At 54.9% G+C, this 15,874-nt stretch overlaps 1 protein-coding gene across 1 annotated transcript in view; it reads right to left on the bottom strand.

Annotated features, from left to right (window-relative positions):
- KLHDC4 (kelch domain containing 4) overlaps positions 1–12,135 on the bottom strand; it is a gene marked incomplete at both ends in the record, with an annotated part of 30,310 nt that extends 18,175 nt beyond the window's left edge. Inside the window, 4 exons of the mRNA XM_080702866.1 lie at positions 4,556–4,654; positions 6,071–6,149; positions 8,273–8,364; positions 12,037–12,135. Coding sequence (XP_080558992.1) covers positions 4,556–4,654; positions 6,071–6,149; positions 8,273–8,364; positions 12,037–12,135 — 369 coding nt within the window. The remainder of the gene's footprint in view (positions 1–4,555; positions 4,655–6,070; positions 6,150–8,272; positions 8,365–12,036) is intronic.
- Between the last annotated feature and the right edge of the window lie 3,739 nt (positions 12,136–15,874).

Raw genomic sequence — 15,874 nt, 5'->3', positions numbered from 1 at the left:
AAAAAAGCCCCTGGGTTCCACCCCCTATACCCCACACGCAAAAAAACTTTATTTTTTTATTTTTATTTTTTTGGTGGTACTGGGGGTGGAACCCAGAGGCTTTCTACCTCCGGGCTATACTCCCAGACCCATTTTATATTTTATTTGGAAACAGGGTCTCACTAGGTTGCTGAGAGCCTCACTAAGTAGCTGAGGCTGGCTTCGAACGTGCACAATCCTCCTGTCTCAGCCTCCCAAGTGCGGGGATTACAAGCGTGCGCCACCACGCCCGGCTAAAAAAAAAAAACAACTTTAAATTAGTTATAACAAGCCAGGCGTGGTGGCGCACGCTTGTAATCCCAGCATTTGGGAGGCTGAGACAGGAGGATCATGGTTTGTGGACAGCCTCTGCTACTTAGTGAGGCCCTTCGCAACTTAGTGAGACCCTATTTCAAAATAAAGAATAAAAAATAAAGCAGGGGTGTAGCTCAGAAGTCAAATGCCTCTGGGTTCCAGCCCCAAACCCATAAATAAATAAATAAATAAATAAATAAATAAATAAATAAATAAATAGGTTATAACATGTACTAACAGTGTTTTCTCTTTATTTAATACCTGTACTAAAGCTGTTTTGACCCTCATCAATCCTTTACTGGCTGTAAGCACTGTTATACCTAAAACAGCCCTCACAGATAAAACTCAAAATAGCAAAACATTTACCAGACATTGTAACATCTATTTCCAGAGGATTTAAGTTAAGAGTTGCTCTGGTTTGAATTCTCTCCAAACCTTACCCTCTGCTGGGCAACACTGGAAGACTCTGAGCAGGGCCAAGGTCCGGGCTCTGCGCTCGCCCTCGGCCATGGGGGGCTCTGTCCCCACGGTGGGCCCCCTCACCACTCGGGCCCTTGTCATGCGGTGACCAGCCTACGGCGCCAGAGCCTGACCCTCCAGGCCGGCGTGCACGAGCCGCCGGCGCTCTCGGGGGAGGGCCCCACGGCACAGCACCACGGGACTGTGGCGCACCAGAATGGCAGTGAGGAGCGATGGAGGAGCCCGGGCGGGCGACCACGCCACAGGCCTAAGGCCCCGGCTCAGCAGCGCCTCGTCAGCGTGCGCGCTTGTTTCAGGGCAAGGGTGAGATCTGGCAAGGCTGAGGACGCTTCCCATTGGGGCTCAGAGAAGGCTGGCCGAGCCGGCAGCAAGGTCGGCACAGCCACACCACAGCTGGAGTGCAGGCACGCCAGGCAGGAGGACTCTGCAAGGCGGGCGGCAGAGAGACAGAGCTAAGGAGAAAGACCCTGGGCTGGAGCCCTGCACACGAAGCCGTTCCCTGGCAGAGGAGAGCACGGGACGCTGCGCGGGGAATCACCGCAGTGAAGCGGTCACACGGCCCGAGCACATGGTCCTCTCTGCAAACCCCAGCCGCAGAGAGGACACCGCTGCCCGCTCAGGAGACCTTGAGAGGCCAACGTGTCAGCAAGCCAGCCCTGAAGTGCACCTCAAGACACCAGGAGGATCTGCCAGGATGACACTCACCCTTCACAGACAGACAAGAACCACAGGCAGCACGGAGAAAGCCCAGCATCTGATCACAGCGCCGGGGAGCGCAAGCTGCCGGGGCCTGGCCGGAGGAAAGCCACAGGCGGGGAGCCGCCAAGGATGGCTGTGCCAGCCGAGGAAGCCCCGGCGCTGCACAACGCCAAACAAGAACCGGAGAGCGCCGGGGCGCCATGCTGAGCGAGAAGGAAAACCTCACTGGTTCTCAGAGCACCCGCTCTGGCCCTGAAGACAGGCAGCAGACACGAGGACGTCAACGTGGGAGAGAACGTGATCCCTCTGGATACTGCAGGCAACCTAATCTACACTGACGCCCAGAAAATCGCACAGGTGTTCCAAAGCTGAGCCAATGGGAAAGCAAGAGAAACTCTCTCCAGCAGCCTTAGGGCCAAGAGCACCACACCGAGGACGAGGTAAGGCGACCGGAGGGAGGCTCGGCGGGGAAGCAAGCCCGCCACGGAGGCCGGGGTTCATCCCGGCTCCACAGGCACGAAGACACCCTGGCCTCTCTGGAAACAGCGCGCACACGCAGCAGAACATCTTTCAAGAGCTTTACAGCTGAAAGAAAACAGCTATGAAGACAGAAATCCATACCCAGCAAAATGTCTCAAAATCAAGATTAAGACAGGACTAGGGGTGTCACTCACAGAATGCCCCTGAGCTCAATCCCCAGTCCCACCACACACACACAAAATAAAATAAGGTAAAATAAAATAAGACCGGGAGTGTAGCGTGGAGGTAGAATGCCTTGAGTGCTATCCCCAGTACCACCAAAAAAAAACAACCAGGAAGCCAGTCGTGGTAGCACACGCCTGTAATCCAGTACTTGAGAGGCTGAACACGAGGATAGCCTTAGCAACTAGTACAATGCTCATCAACCTAGACACACACACACAACGTGCACAAGACACCTCTCAACACATGAATCACAAAACTGCGGTATATACACACAATGGAACCTTACTTGGCCATAGAGAACAAAATTGTATCACTTGCAGAAAGATGGATGGGCCCTGAGAACATTAGGCAGTCTCAGAGTGGACTGTACGTGCTCTCACGTGTGCCAGCGAGAGAGAACCAGGTAGCAAGAGGCCTCTGACAGCCGGGCCCCGGGGCGAGGAGGTGGCGGCGGCACAGAGGCCGAGAGGGAGTCGGGTGCTTCTGCGAAATCCTCCAGGCCCGCCTCAGGGGAGGAGGGCGCTGGGCGCCCATCACTTCACGCCTCAGGCTGCCCCCCTCCACAGTGTCCAGCTTACGGAAAGGGCCTGCAGCTTCCCAGCTACCATGTGTGGCCATGTATGTACTTGGTTAGAAATAACTAAAAAAATAATTTAGAACACACTTACAGAGCCAGGCTCTCTTAGCAACTTTGTGAGACCCTATTTTCAAATAAGAATTAAATAGAACTGGGGACATAGCTCAGAGGTAGAATGGCCCTGGTTCAATCCCCAGCACCACACACAAAAATACATGCGCGTACGTACCGCACATATGCCACACATACGCAGACTGGTTTCGAATACCTGCTTCAAATGGCCAACCACCACCATTCTCCAGGCTAACAGCGGCAAAACATGGCCGCGGGAGCCTGGTGCGTGCCCCGCAGACCAGAGGACAGAGCAAGACGCCCGCCGTGCAGCTCCCGCCACCACGGTCCGTGCGGTGCTTCCCAGGCACCTGGGGTCGCTAGTTTTAGCTGGAATAAATGGCAAGCCCTAAGTCCACAAGCCTCTTTTCACAAACACCGAGGGCAGCCCACGGAGTCCAACAAACGCTGAGCGCGGGTTCTGATGGCAGCCTTGGGATCCACCGAGGAAAGCCGGGCTTACGGGCCTTGCTTGCCATAGACAGGGAACTGGTGGACTGGTCAGGGCTGGCCGGTTGCTGTGTACTCGGCACAGAACAGGGCCTGGATAACTGCTTCCTGAGAGCACCTAGAGAAAGCCCCTCTACACCCTCAGACGGAGCGACAGAAGGGAATGGGCAGCAGGCCGCCGGCACCGCTCCCAAGGCGGCAGGCGGCGGGCCTCTGCTTACTGACAGAGAAGCGCACACGTGAACTCCCCCTCCGCTACGCAGTGCTCACCAATGCGCCACAAAACACAGCTGCCACGTTCGGGTCACCGGGAACTTCCTGCTGTCTTAGCCTCTCTTCAAGAGAAAATGCGCTTCATTCCCGGGGAGCTCTGCCGAGCTGCACTGGGACCAACCTTCCTGCAAGCAGGGGTCCCTTCCTCCTCTCAGCCGCCTCAAGTCTCACCTGCAGCCTGCTGCCATGGCCTCAGAGCACAGCACAAGAGCCGGGCGCACTGCCTCCCGGGAAGGGGCGAGCCCTGTGGCTGAAAGCCACGCTGAGAGCACACGAGGAGGGCGAGGGGCCTGGGGCTCAGCGGCACCACGCCCTGTGCGCCCTCCCCGCTGCTTGGTCCTCCTCCCCGTTACTGGTTCGTTTCATTCTGAATACAGACTCTCCTCAGCACACGTCCTCCTCCTGAACCTCACCTGCCTGCGCTCCCCATGGCCCGGAGAAGGAGGGTGCGTGCTGAGGCCTCTCAGCAGTCTGCTTCTGTGGTGCTGCAGGGCCAGCACAACGCTTTACACAGAATATGTCTTTTTTTTTTTTTTGGTACTAGGTACTAGGGATTGAACCCAGGAGCTATACCCCCAGCTCTCAAGTTATTTTTGGAACAGGGTCTTAGTTACTCAGAGTCTCAGTAAGCTGCTGCAGCTGGCCTCAAACCCGATACCCTCTGTCTCGGCCTCCCAGTGCTGAGATAAGGATCCCCACCACTGTGCCTGGCTCACGTACCATTCGGGTGCTCTTCTCACCACCGGGGAAGCAGGTGGTCCCACCCATCCCACTCTCGGGTGAAAAACGACAGGTGCAAAGAAGGGGTCCAGGATAGAAACCGCAAAGCCATGACGATCCACGAGGTCCAGCCTCCGTGTGCGGCCGCCTGCCACTTAGACTCCAAAAGCGCCTACCCTTTAGCCGGAGGGTCCGCACTGACGTTACCTGGTGAGCACAGCGCCGAGGAGGAGGACCAGGAATGTCGACCTTAGTCCAGGTGTCCTTTCTGATGCTGTAGATGTATAGTTCGTTGTACAGAAGCGTCTGCAGCGGGGGAGAGGAAGGGCAGTGTCAGGGCTGCCAACAGGCCCCGCGGCCGGAGGCGGGCGGCGGATGTGGGTCCCATGAGCCTCGGGTGAGCAGCTTCCTCGGCCCGTGGGGTCGGCCCCAGGGAGCCCTGGCAAGCTGGAAGACGCATTCGCCACACCAAGGTCACAGCTTGGCCAGCCGACTTAAGCTGGACACGGCTAGCGTAGCGCCTACTTACAGTAAGCGCGGTACCTCGTGCCGCCTTATAAGCACTGCTCTAAAGCGAAGAGCAAACTGCTTGCTCAGGCACTCCACCTCGGGAAGCCAAAGGTCGCGAGCGGGACCCTGAGGCCAAGTGTCTGTGGCTGCTCCTCCGCAGGGCGCCAGCGCCTCTGCCGCTCCGGCTCGGGCCTTCAAGCCACGCCGCCCACTGTGCTGTTTATTTGCTGTACTGGTGACTGACCCAGGGCGCTCTGCCACTGAGGTGTATCTGCAGCCTTTCCTACTAACTTCAACACAGGTCCCACTAAGTCGCCAAGCTGGCCTCGAGCTCGCGCCTCGGCCTCCCGAGTAGTTGGGACCATGCCTACGCCACCACCTGGCTCAGTACTAGTTTCTGACGCACGAAAAGACAGGAAGGAGACAGGAAGAATGGAGGTAGACCGCAGAGCTCCTCGCAGGCTGGAGCTAAGCGAGCTCCTAGTTCTAACTCCATCACGCACAACTCCAAAACGCAGGGCTTGCTGGTCTGCTCCACAGTACGAACTAGCCCCATGACGTAGTGGCTTTTTATTCAAAGCAACTTTGTGGGCTGCAGACAGAGCTCAGTGGTAGACCGCGTGCTAGTGCTCACTCTCTGGCACTACAAACAAAGCGTCCAAAACCGCAACTGTGGAAAACGCCGTCAGGAGGAGCCCGCGGGAACGCAGCCGCAGTGAGCAGAGGCAGCGCCGGGGCGGCCGGGGGACAGTGAGGCTCTGCGCCCACGTGACCACCTGCTGCCCGACAGGCCCTGGGGGAGCCGGGAGACAGCGAGGCTCTGCAGCCCAGGGAGAGGAGGACACCGAGGAACTGGAGCCCACGTGACCACCCGCTGCCCCACAGGCCCTGGGGGAGCCAGGGGACAGCGAGGCTCTGCAGCCCAGGGAGAGGAGGACACCGAGGAACTGGAGCCCACGTGACCACCCGCTGCCCCACAGGCCCTGGGGGAGCCAGGGGACAGCGAGGCTCGGCGGCCCAGGGAACAAGGACACCGTGGAACTGAAGCCCACGTGACCACCCAGTGCCCAACGGGCCCTGGGGCCAATGGGGCGGGCCCCTGGGAGGCGCCATGGAGAGGGAGGAAGTGCCCGCCCGATCACAGCTATGCACTAACTCCGCTGCAGGTGAGACCCTGGCAAAGGGGGAGTGAAAGAAAAATGTATACTTTACTTTTTGGCCATTGAAATATTCACCTCCGAAAAGGATCAATTCATCTTTCTCAGGATGAGCCGAGAGGGAGGCATTCAACCTGCAAGAGACAGAGGCCCGTGAGTGTGGCGGGCTGAGCTCTCACCGTGCCTGCGCCAAGCCCCGCCTTCCCCAGGCCGACCCGAGGGCCCCTCTTCCGGGCAAGACGGCCAGGTGCAGCCCCCAGGAGAGCCTGATAGAACTGGCCGAAAACACGACCAAGCCAGGAGCCCGGGCCGCTGACTGACGCACATGCTGAATCCTCCGGCCCGCTCGTCCTAAGGGCTCGCCCTAGCCCAGCACTGAAGCTCCCTACACGTCCCAGCTGCCTTTCATCCAGGGACGTCTGCCCCTTCCTACTCAGGCACTCACAAGGACAGAGTGACGGCTGCGGGGCTGACTCACGTCCTGTTTCAGTGAAAGCTGGAAAAGGCATGCGCCAACGAGCCAAGCACTGCGGAGCGCCCTGCCCCAGAACCCTCCCGCCCCGCGGGCCACACGGCCACGCGCCCTGCTACAAACATGCTCCCCGGCCTCCACTTCTCACTGGCAATGGATTGTGTGCAGAAATATTTCACAGACTGAGAAATTTCACATACAGAAAGCAGTAATCCCAGCATTTGGGAGGCTCAGACAGTAGGATCAACAGCCTCAGCTACTTAGTGAGCGAGGCCCTTTGCAGCTTAGCAAGACTCCAAAAAATAGGGCTGGGGTGTAGCTCAGACGTAGAATGCTTCTGGGTTCCATCCTCATTACTGCAAAATCAGTAAATAAAAATAAATAATAAAAAATAGAGCTGGAGGTGTAGCTCAGAATGCTTCTGGGTTCCATCCTCAATACCTCAAAAAATAAAACAAAAAAGAGCTGGGGGTGGTGGCACACGCTTGTAATCCCCATGCTTGGGAGGCGGAGACAAGAGGATCACTCAGGTTCAAAGTCAGCCGCGCTAGCTTAAGAGACCCTGTTTCCAAATAAAAATATAAAATAGGTCTGGGAGTGTAGCCCAGAAATAGAAGGGCTCCCAGGAACCCCAGTACCACCAAAAAAAAAAAAAAAAAAAAAACAGTTTGCCAAATCCTTTGACCTTTAACCCCCCCTAAACATCTATTAATTTTCTATAGAAAAGTATCCAACATGGAGCCAGGTGTGGTGGCGCAGGCTTGTAATACCAGCATTCGGGAGGCTGAGATAGGAGGATCACGGTTCACGGACAGCCTCAGCTACTTAATGAGGCCCTCTGCAACTCAGTGAGACCCTGTTTCAAAATAAGAATAAAAAATAGGGCAAGGGGTATAGCTCGGAGGTCAAATGCCTCTGGGTTCCATCCCAGACTCGCAGAAATAAATAAATAAATAAATAAATCTCTCACATAATAATTTACTTTTTTTTTTTTTTTGCCAGTCTGGAGATGGAACCCAGAGGCATTTGACCTCCGAGCTATACCCCCTGCTCTATTTTTTATTCTTATTTTGAAACAGGGTCTCACTGAGTTACAGAGGGCCTCACTAAGTAGCTGAGGCTGTCCGTGAACCGTGATCCTCTGGTCTCAGCCTCCCGAATGCTGGGATTACAAGTGTGCGCCCCCACACCCGGCTCACATAATAATTTAAAAGCATCAGGAACAAACATAGCAAAAAGCTGTGGCGCTTCCAGTTCTCCACCTGTGATGTGCACTTTTTTTTTTTTTTTTTTTTTGCGGGTCTAGGAATGGAACCCAGGGGCATTCTACCTCCGAGCTACATCCCCAGCCCTATTTTTTATTCTTTATTTTGAAACAGGGTCTCACTAAGTTGTGGAGGGCTTCACTAAGTAGCTGAGGCTGTCCTCGAACCACAATCCTGCAGTCTCAGCCTCGCACGTGCTGGGATGACAAGCGCGCCCAGCACGCCTGGAGATGCGCACTTCTAAGCACCTGGGAAAGCTCCCAGGGCAACGCTTGCATGCACCATGGCTGCCAGCCGGAAAACCCTCCCAGGCCTGTGTCTGGAAGGCAGAGGCGCGCTAGGCGACCTGGTGTCCAAGGCCCACAGCTCACAGCGACAACAGCCTGGCCCCAGCGCTTCCCAGGAAAGTGACCTACAGCAGGGATTCACGAAGACATCACCAGCTCAGGCACCTATGAGAACACAGTGCCACTCAGGCGGTTTCCCAGCCTAGCGGAAGGCAGAGAGGCCGGCCACTCACCGTGCAGAGGGCGGGCCACACGGTGTCTCCGTGACCTGGGTCTTCCTGGCATCCAGTGTCTGGAAGTGGGCGATGAGGGCTTCCAGGTCTTCCTAGGGCACAAAGCAGCCAACATGAGACTCCTAGGACCCATCATGGAGAAGCACCTCCTCCTCTCTACAGTGCTCCTCGGTCACCGTGGGCTGGGATCTAGCCACAGCTGCAAGTCCCAACACTCTGCCTGGGTGGGACACACATAGGACTGGGCACATCCCAAACCCCTGAGCTTCACCCCGATGCAGTGTCCTTGGGGGGGTCACCTCACCCAGAATCCTCATGACCCAGAATCCTTCCTCTCAGGAGCCCACCCGACCGACCCCTTCAGCGACCTCTCAGCCCAGGGCCTGGGCCACCACCAGCCTGCCCTGGCTGGGGAGCCGTGTCTGGGGCCTCTCTTGACACCCGACTCCTCCCCAGGTAAAACATGAGCTGCAGGAGAGCGGGACTTGAGCCGGCTGGATCGGCTGCACGGCGGGCCTCACCAAGCACCATGCAGCCCATGCTCAGGGACCCCGCTGTACAGCTTGGCCTGTAACTTCCAGCAGCTGGAAGGTAAGGCGCTCATCTGCTGGCAGGGCTAGGCAGCATGGAACAGAGCCGCACACAGGGCTGCCGTCTGCCCTGCTGCCTGCCATCCTCCACATCCTCCTGGGCTCGGCCCTCACCTGGCCCCCGCGCAGACAAGGAACCTGCCCTCCCTCGCCCTCGTGCTCACAGCCCTGCTTCCCGAGGCGGCCGGGCGGTGCATGGGGTGCCTCCACCTGCTCCTCCTTGCTAGTTGACCAGCAGCCCCCCACAGGCCTCGCATCGCAATTGGCACCAGACCACATCTGTGCGCCAGGCACGCGCCTACCCCTTTCAGGCAGCACCCCGACCAGGCCTGAGGCTCATCATCCCTGCGTGAGGACTGGCAGGGGTGGGCCTGGGGGGCACCATGGCCTGTCAGTGAGTTTCTCTGGGGTGATGACAGGCTAAAAGGTGAAAAGGAGCCAGCCACGAGGACTGACTGAGGCAGAGTTAAAGACCAGGAGCGTCTGGGACACAGAAGAACAGTGGTGTGGCTGGAGACCCCAGGCAGAGGCCAGGATAGACCCCGCCAACCAGGGGCTCCGGCACGCGTGCTCTGTGCTCGTGCAATCCCAGCGGTCTCCAAAGATATCCTCTAGTCCCAAAACTCCCCGGACTGTGAAATGACAAGACCTGGCTCCAGGACGGGCCAGGTCATGTGACACACAGAGCCGGGCGTGGTGGCGCACAGCATTCGGGAGGCCGAGACCAGAGGATCGGTCCACAGCCAGCCTCAGCTACTACTTAGTGAGGCCCTTTACAACTCACCAAGACCCTGTTTCAAAATAAAGAATAAAGCCAGGAATGGTGGCGCACGCTTGTAATCCCAGCATTCGGGAGGCTGAGACCAGAGGATCGTGGTTCACCGACAGCCTCAGCTACTTAGTGTGGCTCTTCACAACTCAGTGAGAGAATATGCCAGGCCTGGTGGCGCACTCTTGTAATCCCCGCGCTTGGGAGGTGGAGACAGGAGGATCGCGCAGATTCAAAGCCAGCCTCACTGGCTTAAGAGAGCCTTTTTCCAAATCAAAATATAAAATAGGTCTGGGAGTGTAGTCCAGAGGTAGAAGGGTTTCCAGGAACCCCAGTACCACAAGAAAGAAAGAAAGAAAAAAAGAAAGAAAGAAAGAAAGAAAAGAAAGAGGGAAAGGAAGGAAGGGCTGGGGTGTAGCTCGGAGATACAATGCCCCTCCCTGGGTTCTATCCCCAGCACCGCAAAAAAAAAAAAAAAGAGAGAGAAAGAGAAAGATTACCCTCTGTGGGGCTGAACTAACCACTTGGCCAATGAACCTAAAGGCTTATTTTGAAAACAAATCAAGATAGCAAACAAGCCAGACAAGCTCTTTCTCTCTGGGGACGCTACTGTTCCGATCATGTAAGTACCAGGCATTACTAGACATGGAGGTTCATTACAGATGACAGAGGGCGCAGCACACATCTGTAACCCTAGTCCTTGGGGACTAAGACAGGAGGACCACAGGTTCAGGGCCAGCCTCAGCAATTAGCATGAATCTCAGCAAACTAGCAAAACCCTGTTTCAAAACAAAGCAAGCCAGGCGTAGTGGCACACACTTGTAATCCCAGCATTCTGGAGGCTGAGACTGGAGGATCGCGGTTTTCGGACAGCCTCAGCTACTTAGTGAGGTCCTTTGCAACTCAGTGAGACCCTGTTTCAAAATAAAGAATAAAAAATTAAAAATAGGGCTGGAGTGTAGCTCAGGGGTAGAATGCCCCAGGGTTCCATCTCCCTGGTACCGCAAAAAATAAATAAATAAATAAATAAATAAATAAAAGTTGAGGGGTGTAGCTCAGAGGTAGAATGCTCCTGGGTTCAATTCCTAGTACCAAAACAAAATTGTCAATTAATAGTGCCTGTTCTGTGCCAGGCTCTGCTCTAAACACACCGCACAGATGAACTGACTTGAATCCTGCCGTGGCCCTACTCCGCTGAAGCCATCAGGTGGTTGCGGCAGAGGCAAGATTCAAACCCAGGCCCCTGGCTGCAGAGCCTGAGCGCTTAACTGTCAGAGCCTATGTTGGAGGGGAAAGTCCAGGCCCATTGCTTGGCAGATAAAATGGAGAGATGAGTGACCCAGGAAGCAAGGAGACAACGAAATGTAGCCAAAAGCTTGGGAGTAGTGCCTTCTGGTCAAATCCCAATCCCCACCACTTCCTGGCTGTGTGTCTCTGAGCTGTGCAACCTGGTAGTCTCTGACTTCCTGTCTGTCCAAGTGAGGGGGGCAATGCTACCTAACTCTCACAACTGTGAGGACGAAAGTCCTGGCAGACTGCACCCCACGTGCTGCAGGCACCCCAAAGACACTAGCCATCACAGTTGCCCCAGGGGAGGGAGGCCCACAGAAGTGGTCAAGAGAAAGCACAACGTACCTGGCGTGCTATTAACGCCAGTTATCCCGGTACTTGGGAGGCTGAGACAAGAGAATGGCAGGTTCGAGGCCAGCCTCAGCAAGCAGTGAGACTCTCATCCACCTAGTCAGATCTTGTAACAAAAATTAAAAAAATAAGCCCGGCGTGGTGGCGCACTCTTGTAATCCCCGTACTTGGGAGGCCGAGACAGGAGGATCACACAGGTTCAAAGCCAGCCTCAGCTACTTAGTGAGACCCTGATTCCAAATAAAGTATAAAATAGGTCTGGGAGTATAGCCCGGAGGTAGAAAGCCCCTGGGTTCCACCCCCAGTAACACACACACACACACACACACACACACACACACAAAAAAACATGAAGCCGGGCATGGTGGCACACGCTTGTAATCCCAGCGCTTGGGAGGCTGAGACAGGAGGATCGCGCAGGTTCGAAGCCAGCCTCAGCTACTGAGCGAGGCTCTCGGCAACTTAGTGAGACCCTGTTTCCAAATAAAGTATAAAATAGGTCTGGGGGTATAGCCCGGAGTAAGCCTCTGGGTTCCACTTCCAGTACCACCAACAAATAAATAAATAAACAAAAATACAAAATAAAATAGGGCCGGGGCGTGGCTCAGAGGTAGAATGCCCTGGGCTCAGTCGTCAGCACCGGGAGAGGTAGGCGGAGCCCCCGAGCGAGCGCGGCGCGGCCCACCTGCATCCTGGGGTGAAGGAAAGGAGGGGAAGCAGAGGGAAATCGATGGCGGAGGGCCCGGCTAGCCCGGCCCGCTCACCTCGCCCTGCCGCGAGCGCCTGGACACCTTCCTCTCCATCTTGGCGGCCGTCTTCTCCGCGCCGCGGCCCTTCTTCTCCTTCTTACCCTTCTTGCCCATGGCGCCGGGGAGGAGGCGGCCGGGGCGCCGGGGAGAGCGCGGCGGCGGAAGCGGGGGGGGCGTGTCGAGGCGCGTCACTTCCGGCGCGTCGCGCGGCTTCCGGCGCGGGCCTGGGCGGGGACTCAGCGCCCGCCTCGGGCTGCCGGCCGGTCCCCCAGGTCCTCGGCGCTTCAGGGATCGCCACCTGCAAGATGTGCAGGGACGGAGGACTGCCGCCACACGTAGCTTGTTAACTGTGTGTGTGCGGTGCTTGTGGATTGGACCCAAGGGTATTCTACACTCCCTAGCCCTGGTTTTATTTTTATTGTGGAACAGGGTCTCACTAAATTGGCTTCGAGCCTGTGATCCTCCTGTCTCAGCCTCCCCAGAATTGGGGTTATGGGCGTGCATCACCACGCCCGCCTCAGAATGCTTTTTAAACTAAGCAAAAGCCCGAAGAGATTGTTTAAAGCCCATGACACGGGTACAGTCCAAGTGGTTCTGTTTTTGCGGTACTGGGGATGCAACCCAGGGGCATTCTACCCCCAGCCCTATTTTTTTATTCTTTATTTTGAGACCGGGTCTCGCTGAGTTGCAGAGGGCCTCACTGAGTAGCTGAGGCCGCCCGCGAACGGCGATCCTCAGGTCACAGCCTCCCAAATACTGGGATTACAAGCGTGCGCCACCACGCCCAGCCAAGTTTTTATTTTTAAGTTAGATAACATCAACCTGAAGATTTCGCAAAGAACTAGACCCCCAGGCCCCTCTCTCTGCTTTACTGTCAAGAAAATCTGAGCCCGGCGTGGTGGACGCCGCCCTCCCTCTCCTCTGAGCGCTTGTCCTGATCTCCTCGCTTTCCTGAACACATCTCTGCTGGTGCCTCTTTGACTGCTCCCGAGATACTTCGGCTTACAAGAACCTGCCAGGGCTGAGTGAGGTCTGCCTCTCCCTTCTGGAGGACCTCCTCAGACGCTATCTGGTCACTGTAACACAGAGGGCCTGGGCCTCTCCCCCGGTCACTGTAACACAGAGGGCCACGGCCTGTCCCCCGGTCACTGTAACACAGAGGGCCAGGGCTTCTCCCATGGCTCCCCGAGGCTGGTGTCACGCTCCAAGGTGTTCAGTTTATTGCAGCTGAGAAACAGAATCCACCTGGCCGCTAGGAAACTGCGCCCAGGATTCGACTCCAGGTACGTCATTTCCGGCAGTAAGGAAGAGCCCGGGGAGTGCTCGCTGGTACCTCGAGGATGTTGACTTTGGGCTTGCAGCCAAGGAAGTGGGGAAGTGAGGACAAGGACAAGCAGCGCTTCGGCAAAGGGAAAGAATTCATTAGAAAATGATATCTAGTTTCTCGCTTTGTGAGTGAGCTGCGCAAGGACTCAACCTTTAAATCAGCCTAGCGGGACCACTGAGGAGCCAAGAGGGCTTGATCTCCCGGCCAACCCCATCCTGTCCATGACCCTAGTTCTTCAGGAGTAAAGATGAAGCCGGGCGTGGTGGTGCATGCTTGTCATCCCAGTCCTTGAGAGACTGAGGTAGGAAGATTCTGCAGGTTCGGGACAATCTCAGCAAATGGTGAGACTCTCATCAACTTAGCAAGACTGTTTCCAAATAAAGAATAAAAAATGGAGCTGGGCATGGTGGTTCATAGTTGCATTCGGGAGGCAGAGACAGGAGGATCGCCATTCGCAGGTGGCCTCAGCTACTTAGTGAGGCCCTCTGCAACTCAGTGAGACCCTGTTTCAAAATAAAGAATAAAAAGTAGGGCTGGGGTGTAGCTCGGAGGTAGAATGCCCCTGGGTTTGGTCCCCAGTATCAAAGAGAAAGACGCTGGAGAATTCAGGACAGCTGGCATTCAGGTGTTCTTTTTCTCAGCCTCGACAAACCGGTCCCCATGGAGGGTGACATCCCCAGCTCTGCTCAGCCAGTGAAGAAACAAATGTCCTCCGTGTTCATGTCGGCAGATAGGGGTCTGATGAGGTCCCTGGGAGGGAGTAGCCAGCTTCAACTCAGCCCTGGCAGGTTCTTAAGTGACACAACAGAATTACAGGAACCTAGCCGGGTGTGGTGGCACACGCTTGTAATCCCCGCTCTTGGGAGGCTGAGACAGGAGGATCGCGCACTTTCGAAGCCAGCCTCAGCTACTTAGTGAGGCTCTCAGCAACTTAGTGAGACCCTGTTTCCAAATAAAGTATAAAAAAAATAGGTCTGGGAGTATAGCCCAGAGGTAGAAGACATCTGGGTTCCACCTCCAGTACCACCAAAAAAAAAAAAAAAAAAAAAAAAAATTACAGGAACCTGCAGGCTTACTCATCTATGATGAGCTGCAAAAGCCTAAAGCCTCACTGCTGCCCGGGGGAACTGCTCACGCCGCTAGTGTGCTGAGACTTGCAGATGCACCTAATCCTTCCTGCTTTCCTGAGGACACTGAGCAGCGGAGAGGCAGAGTACTTGCCCCAAATGGGCCCTTCAGCACTAGCATGTCTATCTGCGATACAGCATAGCAGTACCCTCTTAAGAGTGCGAAAAGGAATTGCAAGATGGAGTGTGGTCCCTGTTGACAGTTTAGCGGGATCAGGAAGGTGCAGCGTTTAAGACTTTTATTATCTGGAAGAATCTTCAAGCCAAATTGGACGGCTCTTGGATTTTACCTGTCACAGTGACTTACGTGAGGTTGAAATTCTCATTACCCAGAAAGGAATGGACTAGAACATCAAAAGTAATATCAGAATCCTGAAATAGGAACAAAGATTAAGTACAGGGCTCTATTTTAGGGAAATTCACATTTTGGAAAATGTAATGGATTACCTCCAATGTATTATGTCACTTTTAGGCCGTCTTTTGTGTGGTCAAGCGCCCTCTGCTGCCTTCATGTTGAAGTTCAGAAGAGGGGAAAAGAAAATCTATTAACAATAGAGTAAACCAGCCAGGCGTGGTGGCGCACGCTTGTAATCCCAGCATTCAGGAGGCTAAGCAGGAGGATCACAGTAGGAGGACGGCCTCAGCTACTACTTAGTGAGGTCCTTTGCAACTCAGTGGGACCCTGTTTCAAAATAATAAAAAATAGGGCTGGGGGTGTAGCTCAGAGGTAGAATGCCCCCGGGTTCCCTCCGCAGTGCCCCCCCCCAAAAAAAAGGAACAGGTTTTTGCTAAGTTGCAGGGAGCCCTCACTAGGTTGTTGAAGCCTTTAGGAAACCTGTGATCCTCCTGTCTCAGCCTCCCAAGCACTGGAATTACAAGCGTGCGACGCCCCTCCTGACTGACCCTTTTCCAAAATGAAAAGTAAAATAGGGCTGGAGGTGAAACTCATAGGCAGGTTGGCCCTGGGGTCAGTCCCCAGCACTACTAGTAGTACTGCTACTAGTACTAGAGTAAACCAGCCGGGCGGGGGGGGGCGCACTTCTAATCCCAGTAATCGGGAGGCTGAGACGGGAGGTTCACAGGTGGCAGTACTGGGGACGGAACCCAGGGCATTCGACCTCCGAGCTATACCCCCTGCCCTATTTTTTATTCTTTATTTTGAAACAGGGTCTCACTGAGTTGCAAAGGGCCTCACTAAGTAGCTGAGGCTGTCTGCAAACATCAAATCTGTGATCCAAGTACTACTACTACTACTACTACTAATGATAATAATAATAATAATGATACTATTACTAATAATAATAATAATGATAATGATAATAATGATACTACTACTAATAATAATAATCTAATAGTAATAGTTTATTTTTAATTTTTTTTGTGGTACTAGGTGTAGAAC

The sequence above is a fragment of the Muscardinus avellanarius genome, assembly GCF_963383645.1.
Source record: "Muscardinus avellanarius genome assembly, chromosome: 10".
Lineage (NCBI taxonomy): Eukaryota > Metazoa > Chordata > Mammalia > Rodentia > Gliridae > Muscardinus > Muscardinus avellanarius.
The sequence above is the reverse complement of the archived record's forward strand: the minus strand, read 5'-3'. Positions and strand labels throughout refer to the sequence as shown.